Source organism: Dermacentor silvarum, chromosome 9 (genome assembly GCF_013339745.2).
Source record: "Dermacentor silvarum isolate Dsil-2018 chromosome 9, BIME_Dsil_1.4, whole genome shotgun sequence".
Taxonomy (NCBI): domain Eukaryota; kingdom Metazoa; phylum Arthropoda; class Arachnida; order Ixodida; family Ixodidae; genus Dermacentor; species Dermacentor silvarum.
Genome location: NC_051162.1, coordinates 40,428,733 through 40,449,203, shown reverse-complemented (window position 1 = coordinate 40,449,203; position 20,471 = coordinate 40,428,733). Strand labels below are relative to the sequence as shown.

At 47.5% G+C, this 20,471-nt stretch overlaps 1 protein-coding gene across 1 annotated transcript; it reads left to right on the top strand.

Annotated features, from left to right (window-relative positions):
- The first annotated feature begins 1,008 nt into the window (after positions 1-1,008).
- On the top strand, positions 1,009-12,672 carry LOC119463546 (intraflagellar transport protein 172 homolog). Its single transcript, XM_037724381.2, has 4 exons — positions 1,009-1,424; positions 8,564-8,687; positions 11,794-11,889; positions 12,496-12,672. Exons 1-4 carry the CDS (start codon positions 1,165-1,167, stop codon positions 12,670-12,672), a joined length of 657 nt encoding a protein of 218 aa, XP_037580309.2. The 5' UTR covers positions 1,009-1,164.
- The last annotated feature ends 7,799 nt before the right edge of the window (positions 12,673-20,471 follow it).

Below are 20,471 nucleotides of genomic sequence, written 5' to 3'. Positions count from 1 at the left end.
GCACTAATTACCTTCTACCAAGAAAGAAACTTCGATTGAAGTTCCGCGATGAAGCCACTACGCGTCTGATGGAGGTACACTTTTATGATTTGCGGGACAAAACTTTAGCTTTTTTATAATAGTGGCCAGGCATGGGCTTCTATTTCCTGCCACTGATTCGATTTACGAATTTGCGGGAACAAGTAACGATAACTGTTACATTCCTATATTTACACGTGTGGTGTGCTCGAGCTATAGCTACCCACATACGCAGTTCCCGCCCACCTCGTAGAAAAAAGAATGATATGGGGGAGCGGGAAGGGAGGTTTAGACTGTCAGCTTTCGCGCTTTTCTGTTGTTATAACGCGTATCCCAAAATTGCAGAATGAAACGAATGGCCGAGTAATGACAAATATAACTCGACATGACTGCAGTGACTGCAATGAGGCTGTCGCAAGCCTCCTAAAGACGGCAAAAGGGATGATTAGGCTTGGTGGAACGATTGTCAGTGTGAATAACGCGGATCGTACTGTATTTCTTTGTGCGCGTCAGCGCCAGCATCACGACGTTGGAAGAGTGTACAAACGAAGAACAGGGAACGGAAATAGCTTTGCACATTTCGCTATAACGCGAGCGTAAAAGATGGAGCAGTAAAGAAAGGACACAAGCGTTGTGCTCCGTTTTCTTCTCTGTTTCATCTTCTATGTTCGCACTTTAGTCAATGCAGTTCTATACCGTCTCGCCCAACTTGCTACGGGAGTATAGTTTTGGTCGCTACATTAAAGTGATCTACTTTGCGCTCAGAAATAAAATAAAGAGCTCTGACAGGCAGGATGCAGCTAGTCAGTGATTTTATCATTGAAGGAAAACAGCTGGAAGGAATGTTCTATTTCCCGTACTAAGTAAAAGAGTACATAATTCAAATTCTATGGGATTTCTGATTTCAGACTTGTTATTGTTACTTCGTGCAAAACTGTTTGCTGTATTCATGTTTCTCTGCTTATTTATTTATTGTTATTATTATTTTACTTTCTTAGCTGGCTGTCCCCTTGTGGCGCGCAACGTTAATCTGGCCCTCCACAACGGAATCCATGGATGTGGCGTGCAATTCTATTGTAAACGGAGCTTGATGCGTTCCCATTTTATTCGGAATAGTATTGAGAATAAATAAACAGGCGAATTATTATGAACACGCACGTATTTCCTCGTCCTCCGGCGGTGTTACAGGGCAAAGTGTTGACACACCCGTGCCCGCCGTACGCACTCTGCTGGACGGAGCAGTCCATTTTGGCAGCCGGCTGCGACAAACGCATCGTGTTCTACGCTCCACGCGAAGGGCGCGTGCAGCAGCAGTTCGACTACAGCCGGCAGCCGGACGAGCACGAGTTCGCCGCGGCGGCCTGCAGCCCCGGTGGACACGCCCTGGCCGTCGGCAGCTACGACAGGTGGGACCTCTCGCGCATTCGCAACGGGCGCACTCCGGCCCGACCTGGTACGCAGGGTACTTTGCGCCTCCGGCTACTGCACGGGCTGTATTTTATTGCGATAGCAATTATATGGACACTCCAGGCGCATTTCCGCTGTCGGCGTCGCCGTGATGTTCCCTATAAAATCCAAGCAGCTCTGCTGCGAGACTATAGATGGCGCCGCGGTCAGCGGTCTCTGCTTAGCCGCGCAGGAGGCTTGACATTGCTCTGCCTTCCCTAAATTTTCGTTCATAGTGGAGTGAGCAAAACTCAAAGCGCGAAGGAAATTCGTTATTTCAGATTAAAGTGATAAGTGTACCAGGCTTAATGCTTCGCTAACATGAAGGTTCCTTGTGCAGCCGGGCGTGACTGACGTGAACACCGATCGATCGGGCAGCACTCAAAGCCCACTCAAGTTACGCTCTCGCGCACGATTTGTTTCGTCCGGTCTAGCCGTTCATCCAAGCATAAAAAAATAAAAAATAAAAGCGTTAGCCCACGTGCTACCCCTCGACCAGAAGAAAATAGTGACTGCGCCGGAAAATGTTGTATTTCGTGCTTATCGCTGCTTCCATTCACACTCAGAAAACCGTTCAAGCATCGTTACGTGAATTCAGTGTGGCCGTGATATAAATTAAGAAATGAAACGGCGCAAGCTTGCGATATGCAACGCACTAGAGCAAAGTGCTGTTCATGGCTAGAACTTATGATAATAATGCACATCAGCTATGTAAAAACTATTTCAAATGGGAATTTATTACGCGGGAGGAAGGCAGGCGTCTTATCTTGGATTTCTTGGATTACAAACATCACTAATACAGTTTACTGGTGAAAACCATGAGCAAATGCGTTTTTTATTCCAATTACACTTAACATAGACCGTGTATATCATTCATTTGGCTTTCGTCCCTTGAGGACTGAGTGACTCTTGCAGGATCTAAAAAAAGGTGACTTTCTTTTTTCTTAAATTGCATATGAAATGTGCAATGTAAGCGTATTTGACAATGCATGCTACAGCCTGTCCACAAATACACGTATACCCAGCACACAATAATTTCATAGACTTTTAATTTTTTATTTTGCGAAGACACAATACGAAAAAAAATATGCATGAAGCAGCTCGATAATTTTAATAGGGGATAACCATCCCAGAAGCTTACGCTCTCATACACTCCCACAATGCAAAAATGTTGAATAAAAACATGCAAGCGTGTAATATACATCGCACGCGCATTGTAAAAAAAAAATTCAGTAGCCAGGAGGCAACAAATTTGAAAATCAGGCACACATCTGCAAAGAAAACAGCAGTATTATACAGGGTGCACAAAGATTTAAAAATGTGCAAAGGTCATGTAGCTGGGCAGAACCAAGGTTGTTTGCCGTCCCTTCGAGATACTCAGATTATTTTTTTTACATTCCGCCTAATTACGTCATCATCATCATCAGCCTATATTAAATGGACATAAATATAGGCCTAATTATATAATTAGTCTGAATTAATTATTCAACTTCTCAAATATTATGACTAAAAGTGCCAATGAGAAAATTGTAGAGCAACACGAAAGACTCCCGGTACAGCTTTCTATAGGCACCGGGCGCGGGATGAATTAGGACCGGTGGCGCCTTCATGCGGAGGCGCCGCGAATGTAATGGCATGGGGCGGACGCGCCGCGCGCAGCAGGCGCTGCCGTGAAACCAAGTCTGATCAAACATGTTGCGTTTTTGGTGCACAAACAGTTACTGAAACATGACTGAAGCTGGTTAGGCCATTCAATTGAACCGTTGTTCATCGCGGCATCACGTTTTTCAGGCGGAAAGGCTGTATATATGTGCGGTCTGTAGGCCACAGCGCGTTCCGTGCTCAGCAATTGAAACGCGATACTAGAATCGCATGGTCGCCAGCGCTTTTTGCACTAACTGTAAGCGCTGGGGACACCAAACTGATGTATTGTGGTGTAGAGTGAAAGCAAGAACCTTCGTAACGCATTATGACTGCATTTGGTCCCACGGCGCTCACCTGTGGCACGAAAAAAAAAAAAAAAAAAGAAACGGCGGCAGCCGCGCGCTGCCAGCGCTTCAATCGATGGGCACTGTACATTTCCGACGCTGATTTGCTATGATGTAGTTGTTGTAACGTTAATAAAAGAGCCGTTCATACGCACGAGCTTCGTGTCCCACTTGCCTGTCTTCGCCTCCGCAGTGTAACGGCTCCGGAGCTTGGGCACCGAAGTCGAACACTCAGACTTGTAGTCATTTTGCCGTCTTCTCAGTGTATCAGTCTTCCTTTAATGTACATTTTCCTTCCTAGCAATTCCCAACTCTGGTTGCGTCCGGCACACGACTGTGCTGTGCATCGACGGCGAACGCCAACGCAGTGGCGTGTTGATACTCGCCGCCACCGACGGCTCCCGTCGCGCTAAGCTATTTAAAATGGGCCGTGACTGAAGATTGGGCTAGTTTATAAGCAATTATAAGATTGGGGAAGCATTGCAAATATAAAAGAACTACGACGGACAGAGAGCGGGAACTTACTGACACATGTGCAATCGGCGAAGCAGCTCAAGAAACAGAATAAAGAAGACGTATGTCTCCTTTTTTTTCTGTCCATAATTTTTGTGTCATTCGCATATTTCCATGGTTAAATACGCGGTAATGTTAAAGCGCAAAGCAAAATAACATTTGGAATATAACTGCTGGAGTTCCACGTCTTAGCTTGCCGCGGTGAGCTCCGTTCGCGTGGTGCATTAATTTGCATCGCAATTTGCGCTCGTTTTCTGCTTTATATACTACCTGATGCCACGAATGTGATCTGCCTCGTACAAGTGACGACCTTTCTCAAAAGCAGGCACACGAAAATGCGGTTTCTGGTGCGTCAGCCCTTAAAACCCGCAGTGTGAAATCACTGGAAGCACTGAGCGCCTACGTCCCGTCGTCTGCTTCACATGCCAGTGCTTTGACAGCTGCCGTTCGCGGCGCTGTTCGCCAGCATATCGCCGGCGCGCCGCTGGCGCCTTACGACGGCCGCCCGGTGCCTATTGCTCAATACGCGCTACGTAGAAGTGTTTTTCCGAGCGTGAAAGAAGCCCACGAAAGCACGCCAAGTGCCTCGAGCGGCCCGTCGCGCGGCAATTTTGTGTGTATTCGCAGGTTTCTTTCGCGCTCGCAAAACACTTTTATGTATCACGTATTGAGCAACAGAAAGCTGTATGGGGAGTTTTCCATGTTGTTGTACAATTCTCTCGTTCACACTTTTTATCTAATTATAGCATTAGAAAAGTTGATTGATCAATTATGAAAATTATGTAATTAGGCGGAATGCAAAAAATAATCTGAGTATCGCCAAGCGACGGCAGACAACATTACCTTGGTTCTGTTCAACTACGTGACATTTGCATATTTTAAAATCTTGGTGCATGATAGTTAGGACACCCAGTATATATCATATACATGCAGCAAAATTTGCACAAACTGCTGTGGCACACAGGAGGTTTTCTCTTCCGCAGCGGCTTTCGAGGTTTATTTGACCGTGTGAGGTTCTTTGGACAGTTCGGAAATAAGGTGGGAACTGCATTTGCACACAGAACAGGGCTCTTTGGCGCGTGAAGTAGCACCCTTTTATCAAGCTCCGCGTAATATGCCGTCGATATCGTATCCTCCGAAAACTGCTTGGCGCAGACATGGTCGGTAGGAATTAGAGTTGGGTCTGCCCTCAGATTTGCACGGCGCCACTGCTGTAGACGACCGCTGTCAGACGGTGCTTTGAATAGAGGCACACGCTCAAGAGAAGTCCGGTATCGAGCATTGCAGTTCGCAACGAAGCACTTTCTACCCATTTCAAGCGCCCCTCAGAAGGCCGCTGCCATCTTTGTCGAGGGCCCGTGGCAACAATACCCAAGCGCAAGCTCATGAAATGCACGCGAACAAAAAGCGTGCCTTCAAAACAGCGCGGCCGCACCTGCAAGCAGGAAGACGCAGCAGCGGTAGCGCGCGCCTTGCCGCCGAGGCTGGGATCGCATTCCGCAGCGCCCTCTACGATGGTGCCGACCGAGCTGTAACCGAGCCGAACATAATCTGGACGCGAGCGGGCGGCGCTTTCGCGCGCGTCCAGATTTCGCGCGTGTCCGTAAATCTGTCGCGCGCGTCCGCAGGCGTTTTACGCCTGCGGCGGCTCCTTATGGCGCGGCCGCGCGGGCCCTATCTTGAAAGTGATCTGCGATGGGTGCAGAAGAGTCTAGGTGCGCCGAGGGCTGATAACGTTGTGTGCGCTGTGTTCTTCTCGGCGCTTAGTTCGCGTTGAAGAGAGAGGCAGCACGAAGGTCGATTCATTCGCAGCTGCTGTCGCTCTTCCTAAAGCCAGCGTTTTGACAGCGAGTGTCCGCGGTCATCAAGTGAGATGTGTTAATGTTTGCATGTGCGCGCGTGACACCATGCTTGTTTATTTAGTTATATAGGAAGCGAATGTTTACAAGTTTTTACAAGTTTTATACGTCCAATAAAACTGTTATCCTTACTTCATACAGCTCTCTACTAATTTGCTATCGCAATCGATGCTTCACCTTTCGTGCGAAACTGCGACTTTTTTTTTATGTACTTGTTGGTACTCTGTATGGCTACAAGTTCACCATGGACAAGTTAAGTAAGAATCGTTAATAAATAGCCTAATATAAAGTAAGAAAGTGCACTAAAAATTATGCGGATCCCACGCAATGTGAGAATCGATGTAAGGGAAGCTTTCTGTGTTGATTGACGATAATTGGCGCTGATATTTACGTGCATGGAATGTTTAAGTTCTTCGGCGTTTAGTGCAATAAGAGAGTGGTGAGTTCATGTTAAACTTTACACAGCGTACACCACTTGTCTTCGTAGTACACAAGACACACAGCAAATTGTGTTTGATGAGGCGTTGTTGTGCGCCTTTGTTCATGGCCGACGAGAAGGTTAGCACTGTCATTACCTCACGGGGCGCATCGCATCGTGACAGAAGTGTTAAACTTTAAGTAACGGAGATTCGCGCGTCAAACCCCCAATCTGATTATGAAGCACGGGGTAAAGGGGGACTCCGGATTAATTTTGACCACCTGGGATTCTTTAACGTGCACCTAAATTTAACTCCAGGAGCGTTTTTGCATTTCGCCCCCGTCGGAATGCGGCTGCCACGGCCGGGATCGTACCCGCGATCTCCAGCAACGCCATAGTCACAAAGCTACCGCGGTAGATTGATTTGATGGGCGGACGCTGCTTGTGTAGTGTTGTCTAGACGCTAAATTTGCACGGCGTTTATTTTTCAGAAAAAGTGGAAACGTGCCATACCGTACCTTGAATTTGAGTTTCTCTAGGTTCTCGGCAACTGCTGCAGTGTCTAGTTTCCTCGCATTCTTACGTCACATTTTCTTGCGTCGCCTCCTAAGATTCGAGCGTTCTTACACAACAGCGAAATGTTGAAAACTGGGAGCTAGTACAAGCGCACAAACTAAGCGGTCACTGTTAACTTCATATGTCGTGTTAAATCTGAGTAATATTTTAACAGGGCACCCGCCGTGGATAATTTGTTTCCCACAGTATGAACAATTAAGGGGCGCTGCGACACCCGTGTTGACCCATGCCTGCAATCTCAGTCGATATCAAACTCTCATGGACAAGTTCGCGCCAGGACGCGGATATTTTTGCGTCATTGATCATAGAGACTGCCGTTGGCAGGTTCTCTTGAGCGGACGAGTGTTTGTCAGAGTTGCATGTGCGAAAAAGAAACTAAAAAAAAAACGCAACATAATTGCGTATGACGGTTTCATACCCTTTTTTTTTAATCTTGAGAACTGTCAGCTCATTTTTTAAGCTGCTGCTTGTAATCTTTGTGCGCACGCCGCCTCTTTCTTGACCGTTTTAGGGGCGAAGCTCCTTAGGGTGTGGGTCTGTCCCTCCTCTGTAGTAGTAGTAGTCGTCGTAGTAGGTAGCCACGTCTACTTTTATGAGAAAAAAAAATTCCGAGAGTTGTGGCCGTAGCGGAATCGAACCAGGGACCCCTCGCGTCTGAACGCGTGGCGCTAACCACTACGCCACGAAGCGCACATGGACAGGCGCACCACGATGGCAATAAATACCCAACATTAACGAAAGACTGCGCGTTTCTAACGCGTTTGTGCTAGCGCGTTACGGCCCGTGCAAGAAGCTGGTGTAAGACACTGTGGCCTCTCCGCCTTACCCCCGTATTCATAAACGCTGATGGCGTCGGCAAACGCGGTGCACGTTCCGGCATGTGTAAACGGCTGCGTAAGACGCTGTGGCCTCTTCCCCTTAGAGTACTGCACGTTTCTAACGCGTTTGTGCTAGCGTCCCCTTAAGCGGGAGATGGTGCAATTATAATGAAGGGCGCTGTTATAAAATAGGAATGACGTCACATATGGCGCGTGTCATTGGTGGAAGTCAATCGTTCGATTTAGTGCGGCGAGACTGGGCGAATTACACGGAAGATTCACGGTTTACCGATGATTCCCTCCGGAGCTTCGCCCACTCATCATCATTCACCCCGTGGATATGCGGTGTTTTTTTTTTTTTTTACATTATGCATCGTTCTATACCGGCCATCGTTGTCTTCATTGGCCGCCCTTCACACTTGACGAGCTCCGGTGTCGGCTCCTCGTTCCGCGAGCACGCAGGAATAAAAATAATTTGCTTAAGACGTGCTGGTGGGCTGGTTGGTTGATCATGATGGAATATATATTTAATTCAATCATTGTTCTTCTGCCCCTGCCTTCGGCCCGGCCGGTTCTCCGTCTTTCGCTCGCCCGTGCACGCATTGTTATAACGGAGAACAACAATATCTAATCATGCAGAATAGAGCGGAGGACAGCACAAATACCGAAAAATGTATTATGCTCGTTTAAATTTGCTCTCAAGGGAAAAATTTTAACGCTTGTGATTGCGTTGTCAGTCAATAACTACGGTTACCAAGAAAGTTGGCATGCGATCATGGAAAACAACAAACGTGGACTGTTTCTAACATGAGCGCGATTCACACTCCTGCTAAATAGAAGTGTTTAAATGTTTGTCTGGCTATTAACCAATAACAGGGATAATAACAGCAGATTTAGTAACATCTCCACTTCCTTGCGGTTTCACAGAGTCCGGGTGTTCACATGGAGCAGCAACAAACGAGCCTGGGATGAGGCGAAGCCCAAGGAGCTGCAGAATGCCTACACCATATCCAGCCTCGCCTGGAAGCGAGACGGATCGAGGCTCGCAGTGGTACGAACATTGCGTCAGTTTGCATCAACGAACTCTTTGCGTCAGTTTAGCCTGCGTGCCGCGGCGCAGCATCGGCGCCTTTTCTTTCCTTGTACTTCTCCGACGAATAGAAAGAAAAACGGTAGGCGACCCTAATATTTGACTTGGGTGTCTTTTAGTGGCACTCGCACCTCGGCGTTGGTGTTCTTTAGATTAACTTTCTGTGTGTATGTTTTCAAAGAACGACACAGACACAGAGAACCACCCTCTATAGGTCTTCTTCTTGTGGGCAGGCTGTGCTTGGCCCGGCGGCTTCCTCGTCGACCACCTCCATGACGAACGCAACGTACGAATTGAACTACTACTACTACTACTACTAAGTGGTTCATTTGGAAAGGAAAGGGGTTGGCGCTATCTTCTGCAGCCCTTGAGGGAGCACGGCTCAGCGCCAAAAGAAGGGTGCCATCAGCACTCGGTGTTCCCAGGTGGTCTCCCTCCCAAGTATTGAACTCGGAGGAGCAAGCGAGCGAACGTCTTTCCCCTGGCACGATATGCGGGCGAGGAGCGAGGAAGGCCAGGAGGAAGCGCAGCGCGTGCCACCTGGCGGGGCGTAGACCCCTAGCGAGCGGCGCACGAAGTGCACCTTACGTAAACCTTGCGCGCTCTCTCCGGTGCTGACGTCAGCGCATGTAATGAGCGCGCGCGCGCAGCTTTGCAAGCAAGCGAGCGAGCGAGCAGGTGCGCGACGGGAGACGAGAAGCGAGAGAGGAGGGAGTGACGTCACATCCGATTTGCTAGGCAGATGTCCAGTCTATGCCAGGCAACTGTTCTTCTTGTGTGCAACTTCATTAGTGACGTCATTACTTCCGCTTTCTACTTCCAGGAATTTCGCCTAAGTCGTGCTCACGTGGCGGGTCTCTAAAGTCAACGATTATGTGCGTTGGTGTGCGGTAATCAGTGATTTCTAGAGGCTGGAATGCGCAACATTTTAGACGAGAGACACAGATGAGGAACACACACGACAGCGCGCTACTTGCAACAATCGATTTATTCCCTTGTTAGCGGAATAAATACTGGAACACACTCAAAGGGGGAGAGCGACAAAAAACTTTACAAACAGGGCCATCCACTAATACCAAGCCGGCTTTGTCACATGATCATTTTTTTTCTCTGCACTCGACATCGCAAAATAAGGAACGCGGATTCAAAATTGCAGATTAGTGCGTAAGGAAATCTATTTCTTTTGCACTAAGGGAGACGGATGGCATGCTTACGCACATACTTCCCACACGCGCGATCTCAGCGGCTTCGATTATCTCTCGCGTCATTTGGCTGCCATGTTTGCTCACAATCTTGCATTTTTCAAAGAAGCCGCTGAGATCGCGCGTGTGGGAAGTATGTGCGTAAGCATGCCATCCGTCTCCCTTAGTGCAAAAGAAATAGATTTCCTTACGCACTAATCTGCAATTTTGAATCCGCGTTCCCCCCCCCCCCCCTTTTTTTTTTTTTGTTGCGATGTCGAGTGCAGAGAAAAAAAAATTGATCATGTGATAAAGCCGGCTCGGTATTGGTGGATGGCCAATTTTATAACGTTTTTTGTGGCTCTCCCTGTTTGAGTGTCTTCCAGTATACTTATTCCGCTAACGAAGGAATAAATCGAGTGTTTCAAGTAGCGCTCTGTTGTGTGTGTTCCTCATCTGTGTCTCTCGTCTAAAATGTTGCGCATTCCAACCTCTAGAGATATGCTATACCAACACGCCCTGTCTTCAACCTTGGCAGTGATTTCTAATTAATTCTCATTATTCCAGACACTTCATTAACTCAACTAGTAACTACGCTTATGCTCTGATATTATATCTCTAATGAAACCCATGAATATTGTATTGTCTTATTTTTTTCTATTTTTTTCTGATTTATTTTGAATTTCGTTCTCTGTAATCAGTGATTTCTAATTAATTCTAATTATTCAAGACAGTTCAGTACCTCAACTTATGACTAAACTTATGCTCTGATATCATATCTATAATTTTAATTTATAATCTGACTTATTTTAAATTTCGTCCCCGGTCGTCTCAGGAGGTGAACCGGAAGGGCTGCACGAGAAACAAGAATGTCACTCGATGCTCGTGCCACTAATAAATAAATTCAATGTGATGGCAGGCAACCAGTCGCCCAGCTACAGCGGCAAGGGCAAGAAGTTTCTCTTCTTGAAATTGAAAGATGTGCGAGGGCTAAAGATGTCAATAACTGTGCAGCACTACCGGAAGACATCAATGCATACAAATGCACAGTAATATATATATATATATATATATATAATTTTTTGCCGATGAACTCCTCTGCAGTGCGCACTGTTCATGGCAGCACGTCTGCGCAAAATACCTTCGGTGCGCGCGCGATGTTTTGGGCCCCTTACGAACATGTATTCATTCTCCTGTCCCGACGAGGTGCTGGAGACATGCGGTCCTATTCAGATATCTGATATTCAGATATCATGCGGTCCTATTCAGAACACACTCTCGCTCGATACCTCACCCACCCGCCTCACCTTCTCTCCCCTTTAGAAGAACCCTACCTATATATACTGTGCCGAGGAGAGCATATGTTGCCCTGAAGAAGACAAGTCCACTTGTCGAAACGTTGGCTCCTGCCCTCACCTTGTTCTCGTGTTACTCATCGCCTATTCAGATATTTAGTTACTCAACCTTACGCGCGCAGGAGTATATTTGTTTAGTGAACAATAGTTTGCCGTGCGCCATTAATTATCTGTGCTTCGCACGACCAGTTCCGCGCAACGCTGTAGAGCTTGCACTTTTTGGCTGGTCTAATCTAAAACAGAGCACGCACCGTTTGTAAGGTTCTTACAGCCGCCTATCTGTCTCTCGCCTCGACTTCGTCTAGCGGTGGTAGTTCTCGTTCTATGCCTGCCTGTGCTCAGCATGGACTTAGGAACTTGGTAACTGTTGTTACTGCGCCCCAGGTGCGAAATTCTCTTATCGAATGTGGGTCACAAAAGTGGCATTGCGCGCTGTGAGGTTTTTCAGTTGCTTTCGGAATTATCAATGCGGAAACCACGTTGCTTTCGCACTCTTTAGTGTTGTCAAGTCTTGAAATCTGTCGCTCGCAGGGAACGCTGTGCGGTGCCATTCTGAGCTACGATTGCAGCCTGCGCAAGACGCTATACAACAACAAATTTGAGATCACCTTTGTGGGGCCGAGTCAGGTTGGTGAACCCTTCTTATCCACTGCGAACTTTCTGACCAGCGCGTTAATCTAAAAAATAAATAAAGATATATGTTCTGAGAGACATAATGGCTATTCTTTATTTGATTTGTGGATCTTCAAGTTTTTGTGCGCAAAAGGCACTTAAAGCAGAGTAGCACGAGTGAAGTTAAGTGTCTGCCTTTTGAGATAACTACAGGCTCACAAAGTACGAAGGGTAGTTGTGCGAAGTGCCTTGTCCTTGGTACAATGCTGAGAGGCTACACACCACACGTTGTCACTAAAGTATAATGTGGTGGCAGTCACTAACCAAGAATTACATTAGCGATGCGCGTCTTACGAAGCCCACTTTCAGGTTCAGCAAAATGGCTGTGAATGAGCACTCAGTGCTGAAATCAGGGACCCACGAGCCGTACCCATGCGCTTCTTCACCATATCGTTTGTATTTGCAGCTACGATAAATGCACTTTAGAATTTGATGCCTGTGATATTGCTAGCGTGACTTCCGATGTTGAATTAGAAAGTTGGACGACCATAAAACAGTGGAGGTTGCTGTTTGCTTTATTACATGTCAAACGCCAGTACGCATCGCGGGTGTGTTGCGCAGGCCCTGATTGTGAACCTGGCGACGAAGACGAAGAGCACGCTGAAGTCCCAGTACGGCCACGAGATACAGGATATAAAAATCCTGGGCAGGGACCGCTACCTAGTGGCATACACAGCGGCCACGCTGTTGCTCGGCGATTTGCTCCAGGACAAGTTCTGCGAGGCAAGGGCAGACTAGAGGCCATCTTGGGCCGGTATTTTGTAGCGATGCCTTTAAAGTAATAATGTCTTTTCGCGCTTATCGCGCTTTGTCAGTGGTCAGAGCGACGGTCTGCTCGCGTTATCAAGGGGATCAGCCGGCCGTGAGCGGTGGATGATAAGACTATTCTAAAATAAGTCATAAGGCATCGCTACAAAATCGCGGCCTTGGTCACTCTTTTGCATTTTCCCGCAGGTGTCTGTGATTCGCTCTCATTCTTGTTTTCTCTTTGCAGGTCTTCTGGGAAGGGACGTCTAGAAATGAGAAGTTCTACTTCGAAACCGAAAATGTGCGTGAAAAACTTCTATTTGCATCTGTGCAACGTGCACACACGATGCTAGAAAGGCAGGTCGTTAAATGTTACGCCGGAAGTTTCCCGGGACAAATACCTCTTTAAACACTCTTATGGATGCCCGAAGGTAGCAAAAGTTGATATACAATGCATGCTGTCGACAACAATCGCTTGAACTAGAGGGCTGAACTCTTTGATGGAGCATTGTTGTTTTACACTTTTTTTGGCACAGGTGTGCATGATTTTCAACGCTGGTGAACTGTCCCTGGTAGAATATGGCCACAACGAGATTCTTGGTTCGGTGCGCACAGAATTCATGAATCCTCATTTGCTAAGGTATGTTGCCTGACGAAAAACAAAAACAAACTCTGGCGCTTATTTCAACGTCACTTTTAATCATCGAACATATCATAGAGTGGTTTGTATTGTCTAACAAATCTCCGTTTTTTTTTTTTTTTTTTTCAAGTGTGCGTCTCAACGAACGAAGGCGCCCTGGGGCACCGGACAACAAGAAGCTAGCCTATTTAATCGACTTGAAAACAATATTTGTTGGTAAGCACGTGCTTCCAATAAGTTCATGCACGCATTCCTCGAGCCAGTGAATGTTCCTGCGTAGCTTTGCTTATGTTTGTACGCGACGAAAAAACGAGCTTCAAAAATACTGAAGTTGCCGAAGAACGAGGGTTTCCGCTAAAATTGATTTCGAACGGCTATTGTGAATCTTAGATACCCACAGAAATGAAACGAACATGATTCGTTACATGACGTGAATTGCAGTAAGCTCGCTTATGCCACCACAAAGCGTTGCCTTCATGTGGGGCGCGGCCACTGCAGAGAAGCTGCTGCGTATTTAGGCGGTGCAGATTAACTGGTTGTAACGTGTGCAGATTTTCATGCAACGTCAGTGATAGATACGCATAAAAAAATTAGGTACGCACACAGATACGTGGCCTATAGCATACTGCGTTCTCCCTATACGCAGTTGTCAAGAGCACGCAGTTCGGTCCAAGCTAAAACACTTGTCTCACTGCTGAACTGCACATTCAGAATGTGTAAAAGCGCATAAATCAAGACAAATATATATGAAGAGGGTACTCAGGGAAGTTTTTTTATTTTTCTTTAGTTAACTATGAATATATTATCCTTGGTTTGTGCGGCTTAATTTCCTTACCAACAAACGAGTAGTAGCAGCACTGAGCGGTTTGTCAACTTCTCATTTTACGTCTCTTGTTTTCTTTTTCTTTCTTCGATATTAAAGTGACAGTGAACGAACTGGGGCTACATTTCTTGGGCCCAGCACCCTGCATGACGGTGCATTATATCACAGCAACGTTCTTGCCAGGGCCATCTTCATGCGCTGATTTGATCACGCAGTGCTTTCCCCTTCGGCACCAGTGACACTTAAAATGATGTAACTTAGCCAGTAAATATAGTTAATTCTTGGAGTAAATACGTCTCGTCTGTTCGCGCGCTGCCGTATTCAGCTTAATAAGAAGCTTCCAGTGATGCACACCTTCCAGCACGAAACATGCAGACGGCTGAAAGTTCAGCTGCTTGTTGCAGAGGAACCCGCAAAGAATATGTAGATTGTTTCTGCTTATATTTGGGGTAGCTTGCATATGAGATGGCGCGACTCAATTCGCGGCCCGCGACTGGCGTGTACTTGCAGTTGACCTGGTGACGGGTATGACGCTGGCTCAGGTGCCGCATGACTCCAAGATCGACTGGCTCGAGTTGAACGAGACTGGTCAGAAGCTGCTCTTTCGGGACAGACGACAACGGGTGGGTGCGGCAGGTCCCCTGCCACATCGCGACGGTGTTGGCCCAGTGTGCATTACTCGGAACAGTGAAAAGGAAAACGGAGAAACGCCGACCAAAAATGAAAAGGTTTAAAAGACTTCAAGATGTTTCGGCTTCCGAGCATTGCTATATAGATGGAATGGTAGCCTTTCTTTATCGCTTCAGGTCTAAGCAAATACAAGCCTAGTTATTTTTTTGAGCGTGCCCATTTGTAAATGTACGGAAGCCGAAACGCCTTGAAGTTCTTTAAACATTTTCATTTTTTGTCAGCGTTTCTCCGTTTTCATTTTCATTATGCCTCCTCCCGACCAGATGAATTATCGTCGAACCATCGATTTCACTCGGAACAGTGTGCTCAGAGGAGCAGAACAAACCCTCTCGTTTGTGACATTGTGGAAGAAACGCTAACTATACAAGTGCATTTTGTTAGCAATGGATGAACAGTCAAAACATGTTTACTTGCTACGCGGACTACCATCAAATGAGATGTAATGAAAATAAAGTCAGAGGCAATACCTCTCTTATCCAATATTTCCGTTTTCTATATAATTTGCGTCGAAGTATACCCACAAGGAAGAAAAGGCCCACAAAACCACAAATTTTAATCGGCGCTCGCCTAGAATAGCACATCTACGGGGGTTCTGTATCGCTGTCTGGGACGTTAAAATTCATGAGCGCCGTATCGGAGTCTCTTTGATGTGGGTATCTCAGGCTAAAAGCCAGTTGCTGTTGAACGGCCAAATAACTGAGGTTGTGTGCAACGGTGAGAATGTGTACACCATGCACGGACTTAAAAGGCTGAAAAAGTTATCACCACTTCTGAATCGTTACTAGCCAAAACTGTAGCAGAGGCTTCGACCTTTTTTTCGCATTTTCGCGGTCCTGGCTTATCTAAGTTGAGTTCTTCAATATTGTGAAGAAGTGTGGCAGTAAAACTTTAGGCAGTCAGTGTCATATCGAAAGCATTAGCCGCAATGCCACTGATGTTCGTTTTCCGACAAGCTCAGCTCACTGCACGCCATTTTGTTTGTTCTGGCCTGCAGTTGTCGCTCACCTCCCGGAGGAATTAAAAAGGTAAATTGCAGAGCCTCCTTAGGACATTTTTTGCTATCTGAAATGACCGGGCGTGGATAATAGAACACAACGAGACGCAGTAACTGACGCAACAGCAGAAGAATATAAGGCTCCGAAGCGAATACCCTGTAGCATCAAGTGAATATCCTTAAAAGGCAGAACTGTTGTGACAGTCACCGTAGTTTACCATCTGCCTGCGATTGTTTCGTCACGGGGACGATGCCTGTTTTTATCATGGCCTCTTTATCTTCCTAGATCGGCTGACGCAACCATGTACAGCGCGCAATCAATTTTTTTTCCTGCTTCCATTGCAGCTCAGCCTGTTCGACATTGCGTCCCAAGACAAAGTGACACTTCTGAACAACTGTACGTTTGTTCAGGTGAGTGGCGCTGCTACACTGTCTCTCTTGTTTGCCTATTCGCCGTGCAGCGGGAGAATAAATTTTGACATTCTCAGACCATAGTTGAAGGCTTTTGATAACATATTGCAGGCGGCCATCACATGCAGGTCTCGCTCAGCGTGTTTTAAACGTGCTGAACTAGAGACTGAATGAGAATGTAATTTAGCTCTCGGTGTAAAGAGTATGCCGGCCGTTTAGGGAGGCGTATTGGTGCGGGATTCTTGGCGTCTCTGTAGAATAGTGCGCACAGCAGGCGAGCTCGACCGGTCGCACAGGCGGTGACCAACACATACGTCTCGCAGTGGGTTCCGGACAGCGACGTGGTGGTGGCGCAAGGCCGCAACGTCCTATATGTCTGGTACAACGTGGATGCTCCAGAGAGGACCACCAACATCCCAATCAAGGTACGTAGCTCCATGTCACACATACGGCGGCCCTCGAGCGCAACACCCACGAGTTCACGACCGACATTTCAACGGCGCGTTAGGATCTGAACCCGAACACATGTTTCCGTGCATAGTGGACATTTTTTTTATTATCGTTTAAGATGATTCTAATCATTCGTCTTAAACAGGCGTGCATGAGAATCAAGCAGAAATAGTCTTGCTTCTTAACATACGAGTATTGTTGAAGCATTTCATGCCGCTAATCGCGCCGTAAATTTGGAAAAATAGACAGTAATAGACGTTACGGAAAGAAAAAAAAATACGTGAGATTTCAGTGACCTCTCAGTGGCCAATAGTGAGCCCCATCCCCTCAGCGCTATCTTTAGGTGAACCTCCAAATAATCTTAAAAAGCTTTGGGACCACCCCAGTGCCACTGGAACTCCTGGAAACTAATAAAAAAAAAACTAATAGGTGCCATCGCATCCTTTGAAGAAGCATCCAGTTTCCATACAGCAATAGACACGTGCTGTCCGCAGTACCATCTATTTGTAAGCAGGACGTTAAAGACCCACCGAGTTTGCGACGCCTCCGCAAATAGCGAGAGAGAGAGAGAAAAAAAAAAGGGGGGGGGGGGGAGTGGGCATCATCGAATTCGTCTTAACTCCTGGCAAATATATATATATATATATATATATATATATATATATTGTGAGACGTCGGCCGATGCGATGCCTTTATTTCTGAGCAGCCGCCCGAGACAGAGACGAAGCACCGCACGAGACAAAAGATGATGATGAGTCGTATGTACAAATGAAGACGACGATATGCACAAATAGCGCTCACACAAGATGATGAGTCGTATGTACAGATGACGACGACGATATGCGCAAAATGCGCTCACACTAACTTCCCCCCCTCAGGAAAGCGGTCAGCAAGACCGCAAGCTAGAAAGGGTAGGTACGGCGAATGTAAGGTTTCAGGCGAGAGACGTGAACGATTCAGTAGAGCGGCGGCGGCGGTCAGTAGCTGAGCTGACAGGAGTGACGCGGTAGTTAACGGCCGAAGTTCTTTGCAAAACGGTGTAGGGGCCGAGATATCTCTGGAGAAACTTTTCACAGAGGCCCGGTGCGCGAACAGGTGTCCACAAAAGAACTTCGTCGCCTGGGCGGAACGAAGCAACGCGACGCGTCGCATCATAACGAATTTTCCTTTTGTCCTGAATGGTAGCGGTGTTGGCGCGAGCAATTTCACGGCAGCGGGCGATGCGAGCAGCAAATTCTTCAGGAAGAGACGCGGATGGAGCTGCAGGTGCTGAAAGGAGTGTAGTGTCCAAGACGAAAGACGGCGCACGACCGTACACAAGGAAGAAGGGACTGTAATTGGTTGTACGTTGGACGGCAGTATTGTACGCAAACGTCACGAAAGGTAGGATGGTGTCCCAGTTGTGTGATCGGGTCGAACATACATTGACATCATGTCGGACAAAGTTCGATGAAAACGCTCGGTAAGGCCATTTGTTTGCGGATGGTACGCTGATGTGGTCTTATGGGTGGTGTCAGAGGCCTGGAGGACTTCACGAAGAACATGCGAAAGGAAACATCTTGCCACGGTCACTCAGGAGGACACGAGGTGCGCCGTGGCGCAAAACGATAGCGTGCACGAAAAAGTCGGCGACTTCGGAGGCAGTACCAGAGCGGAAGAGCAGCTGTCTCCGCGTACCGCGTGAGATGATCCACTGCGGTAACGATCCAGCGGTGACCAGCGGGCGTGAGTGGGAGGGGTCCGTACAAGTCTATGCCCACAATTTCGAAGGGGGTGGACGGGCATGGTAGAGGCTGCAGAGGACCGGCTGGAAGGGATGTCGAGCGTTTTCTGTGTTGGCATGACGCGCCGGAGCTAACGTATTTGGTGACAGAGACGGAAAGACCCGGCCAGAAACAACGCGTTTTGATGCGGTCCGTAGGTCTTAAGAAAGCCCAAGTGGCCAGCCGTCGCGTCGTCGTGAAATGCTTCTAATACTTGGAGTCGAAGTGAGCGAGGTATGACTGGTACCCACCGGTTACCGGAAGGATGGTAGATTAATCGAAATAACGCTCCACCCTGAAGCTTAAAACGTGAAAGTTGTCGTCTTAAGCGACTGTTGGGGGGTCGTGCCAAGCCAGTAAGTCGGTCGATCAGCGTTCGGCAGTATGGGTCAGTACGCTGGAGTGAGACGAGGTCAGTAGACGGAAGAAAGTCAACTGAGGCAACCGCCTGTCCCGGGCTACTGGACGTGTTCTGAGACAGTGTGGCTAGATGGGTACGTGCAGACCGAAGGTGAAGCATGGGCGTTTGGAGACAGCGGGCAGCGTGACAAAGCGTCGGCATCTTGATGTTGTTTGCCGGACCTATACGTAACAGTAAAGTCATATTCCTGCAAGCGCAGTACCCAACGGCCTAGGCGTCCAGACAAGTTTTTCAGGGACGACAACCAACAGAGAGGCATGATGGTCGGTCACAATTGTGAAATGGCGGCCGTAGAGATAGGGTCGAAATTTTTGTATTGACCACACGATGGCGAGGCATTCCTGTTCTGTAATTGTGTAGTTGCGCTCAGCAGGAGAAAGCGTACGACTTGCATAAGCCACGACTTGCTCTTCAGCCTTCTGATTCCGCTGCAGCAGAACAGCGCCAAGTCCATGCCCACTGGCATCAAGTGTGTAGAATAGTAGGGGCGGTTGCATCGAAATGACGGAGCACGGGCCCTGACGTGAGAAGTCGTTTGAGGGTCTGGAAGGCGGCTTCACAGTCGTCCGACCACACAAAGGACGCGCTCGAAGTCAGAAGTTTGTGTAGAGGAGCGGCGATGGTGGCGAAGTCACGGACAAAGCGGCGGAACGTAGGACGCGAGTCCTAGAAAGCTGCGGAGTTCTTTAAGTGTGGTTGGTGGCGGAAATTGCAGCACTGCAGCGATTTATCGGGATCAGGCTGGATGCCATGCTTACTGACGACGTGGCCCAAATACTTTAATGCCTCGGCTTAGCAAAGCGGCACTTTTTAGTATTGAGTTGGAGACCAGCCTTTGCTAGACACGTCAGAACTTGGTTTAGACGTTGTAGGTGCTGGGAGAAACTCGACGAAAAGATGACAATGTCGTCCAAGTAACAAAGGCATGTTTTCTATTTTAAGCCACGGAGTACTGCATCTATCATACGTTCAAACGAAGCTGGCGCATTGCACAGTCCAAATGGCATCACGTTAAACTCGAAAAAGCCATCAAGTGTAGCAAAACGCAGTCTTTTCTTTATCTTGCTCATGCATTGGAATCTGCCAATATCCGGAGCACAAGTCGAGGCTCGAGAAATACTCGGCACCTTGTAAGGTATCCAAAGCATCGTCAATACGAGGCATTGGATTCTTGCGGGTAATTTTGTTTAGCGCCTTATAATCGATGCAAAAGCGCACAGAACCATCCATTTTTTTAACAAGCACAACAGGAGAAGACCAAGGGCTTGCTGAAGGCCTTATAATGTTCCGTGTCAGCGTGTCGTTCACTTGTTCTTCTATAACTTTTCGCTCCGAAGGTGACAAACGGAACGGGCGACGGCGAATGATGCGAGAGCCGTCTGTTTCAATTCGATGAGTAGTTAGAGTGGTCAGACCCAGGCCTCGCGAAGAAACGTGAAAACAAGTTTCGTGCTTCATTAAAATGGTGGGGAGTGCATCCGTCTGGGCCGGATTGAGATCTGCACTCAAGGTGACCTTAATAGCACTAGTGTGGCCTTCAGCGGGCGTACAATGCGTGGAAGATGTGGCAGGCGAAACACTGACGACACATACCGGCG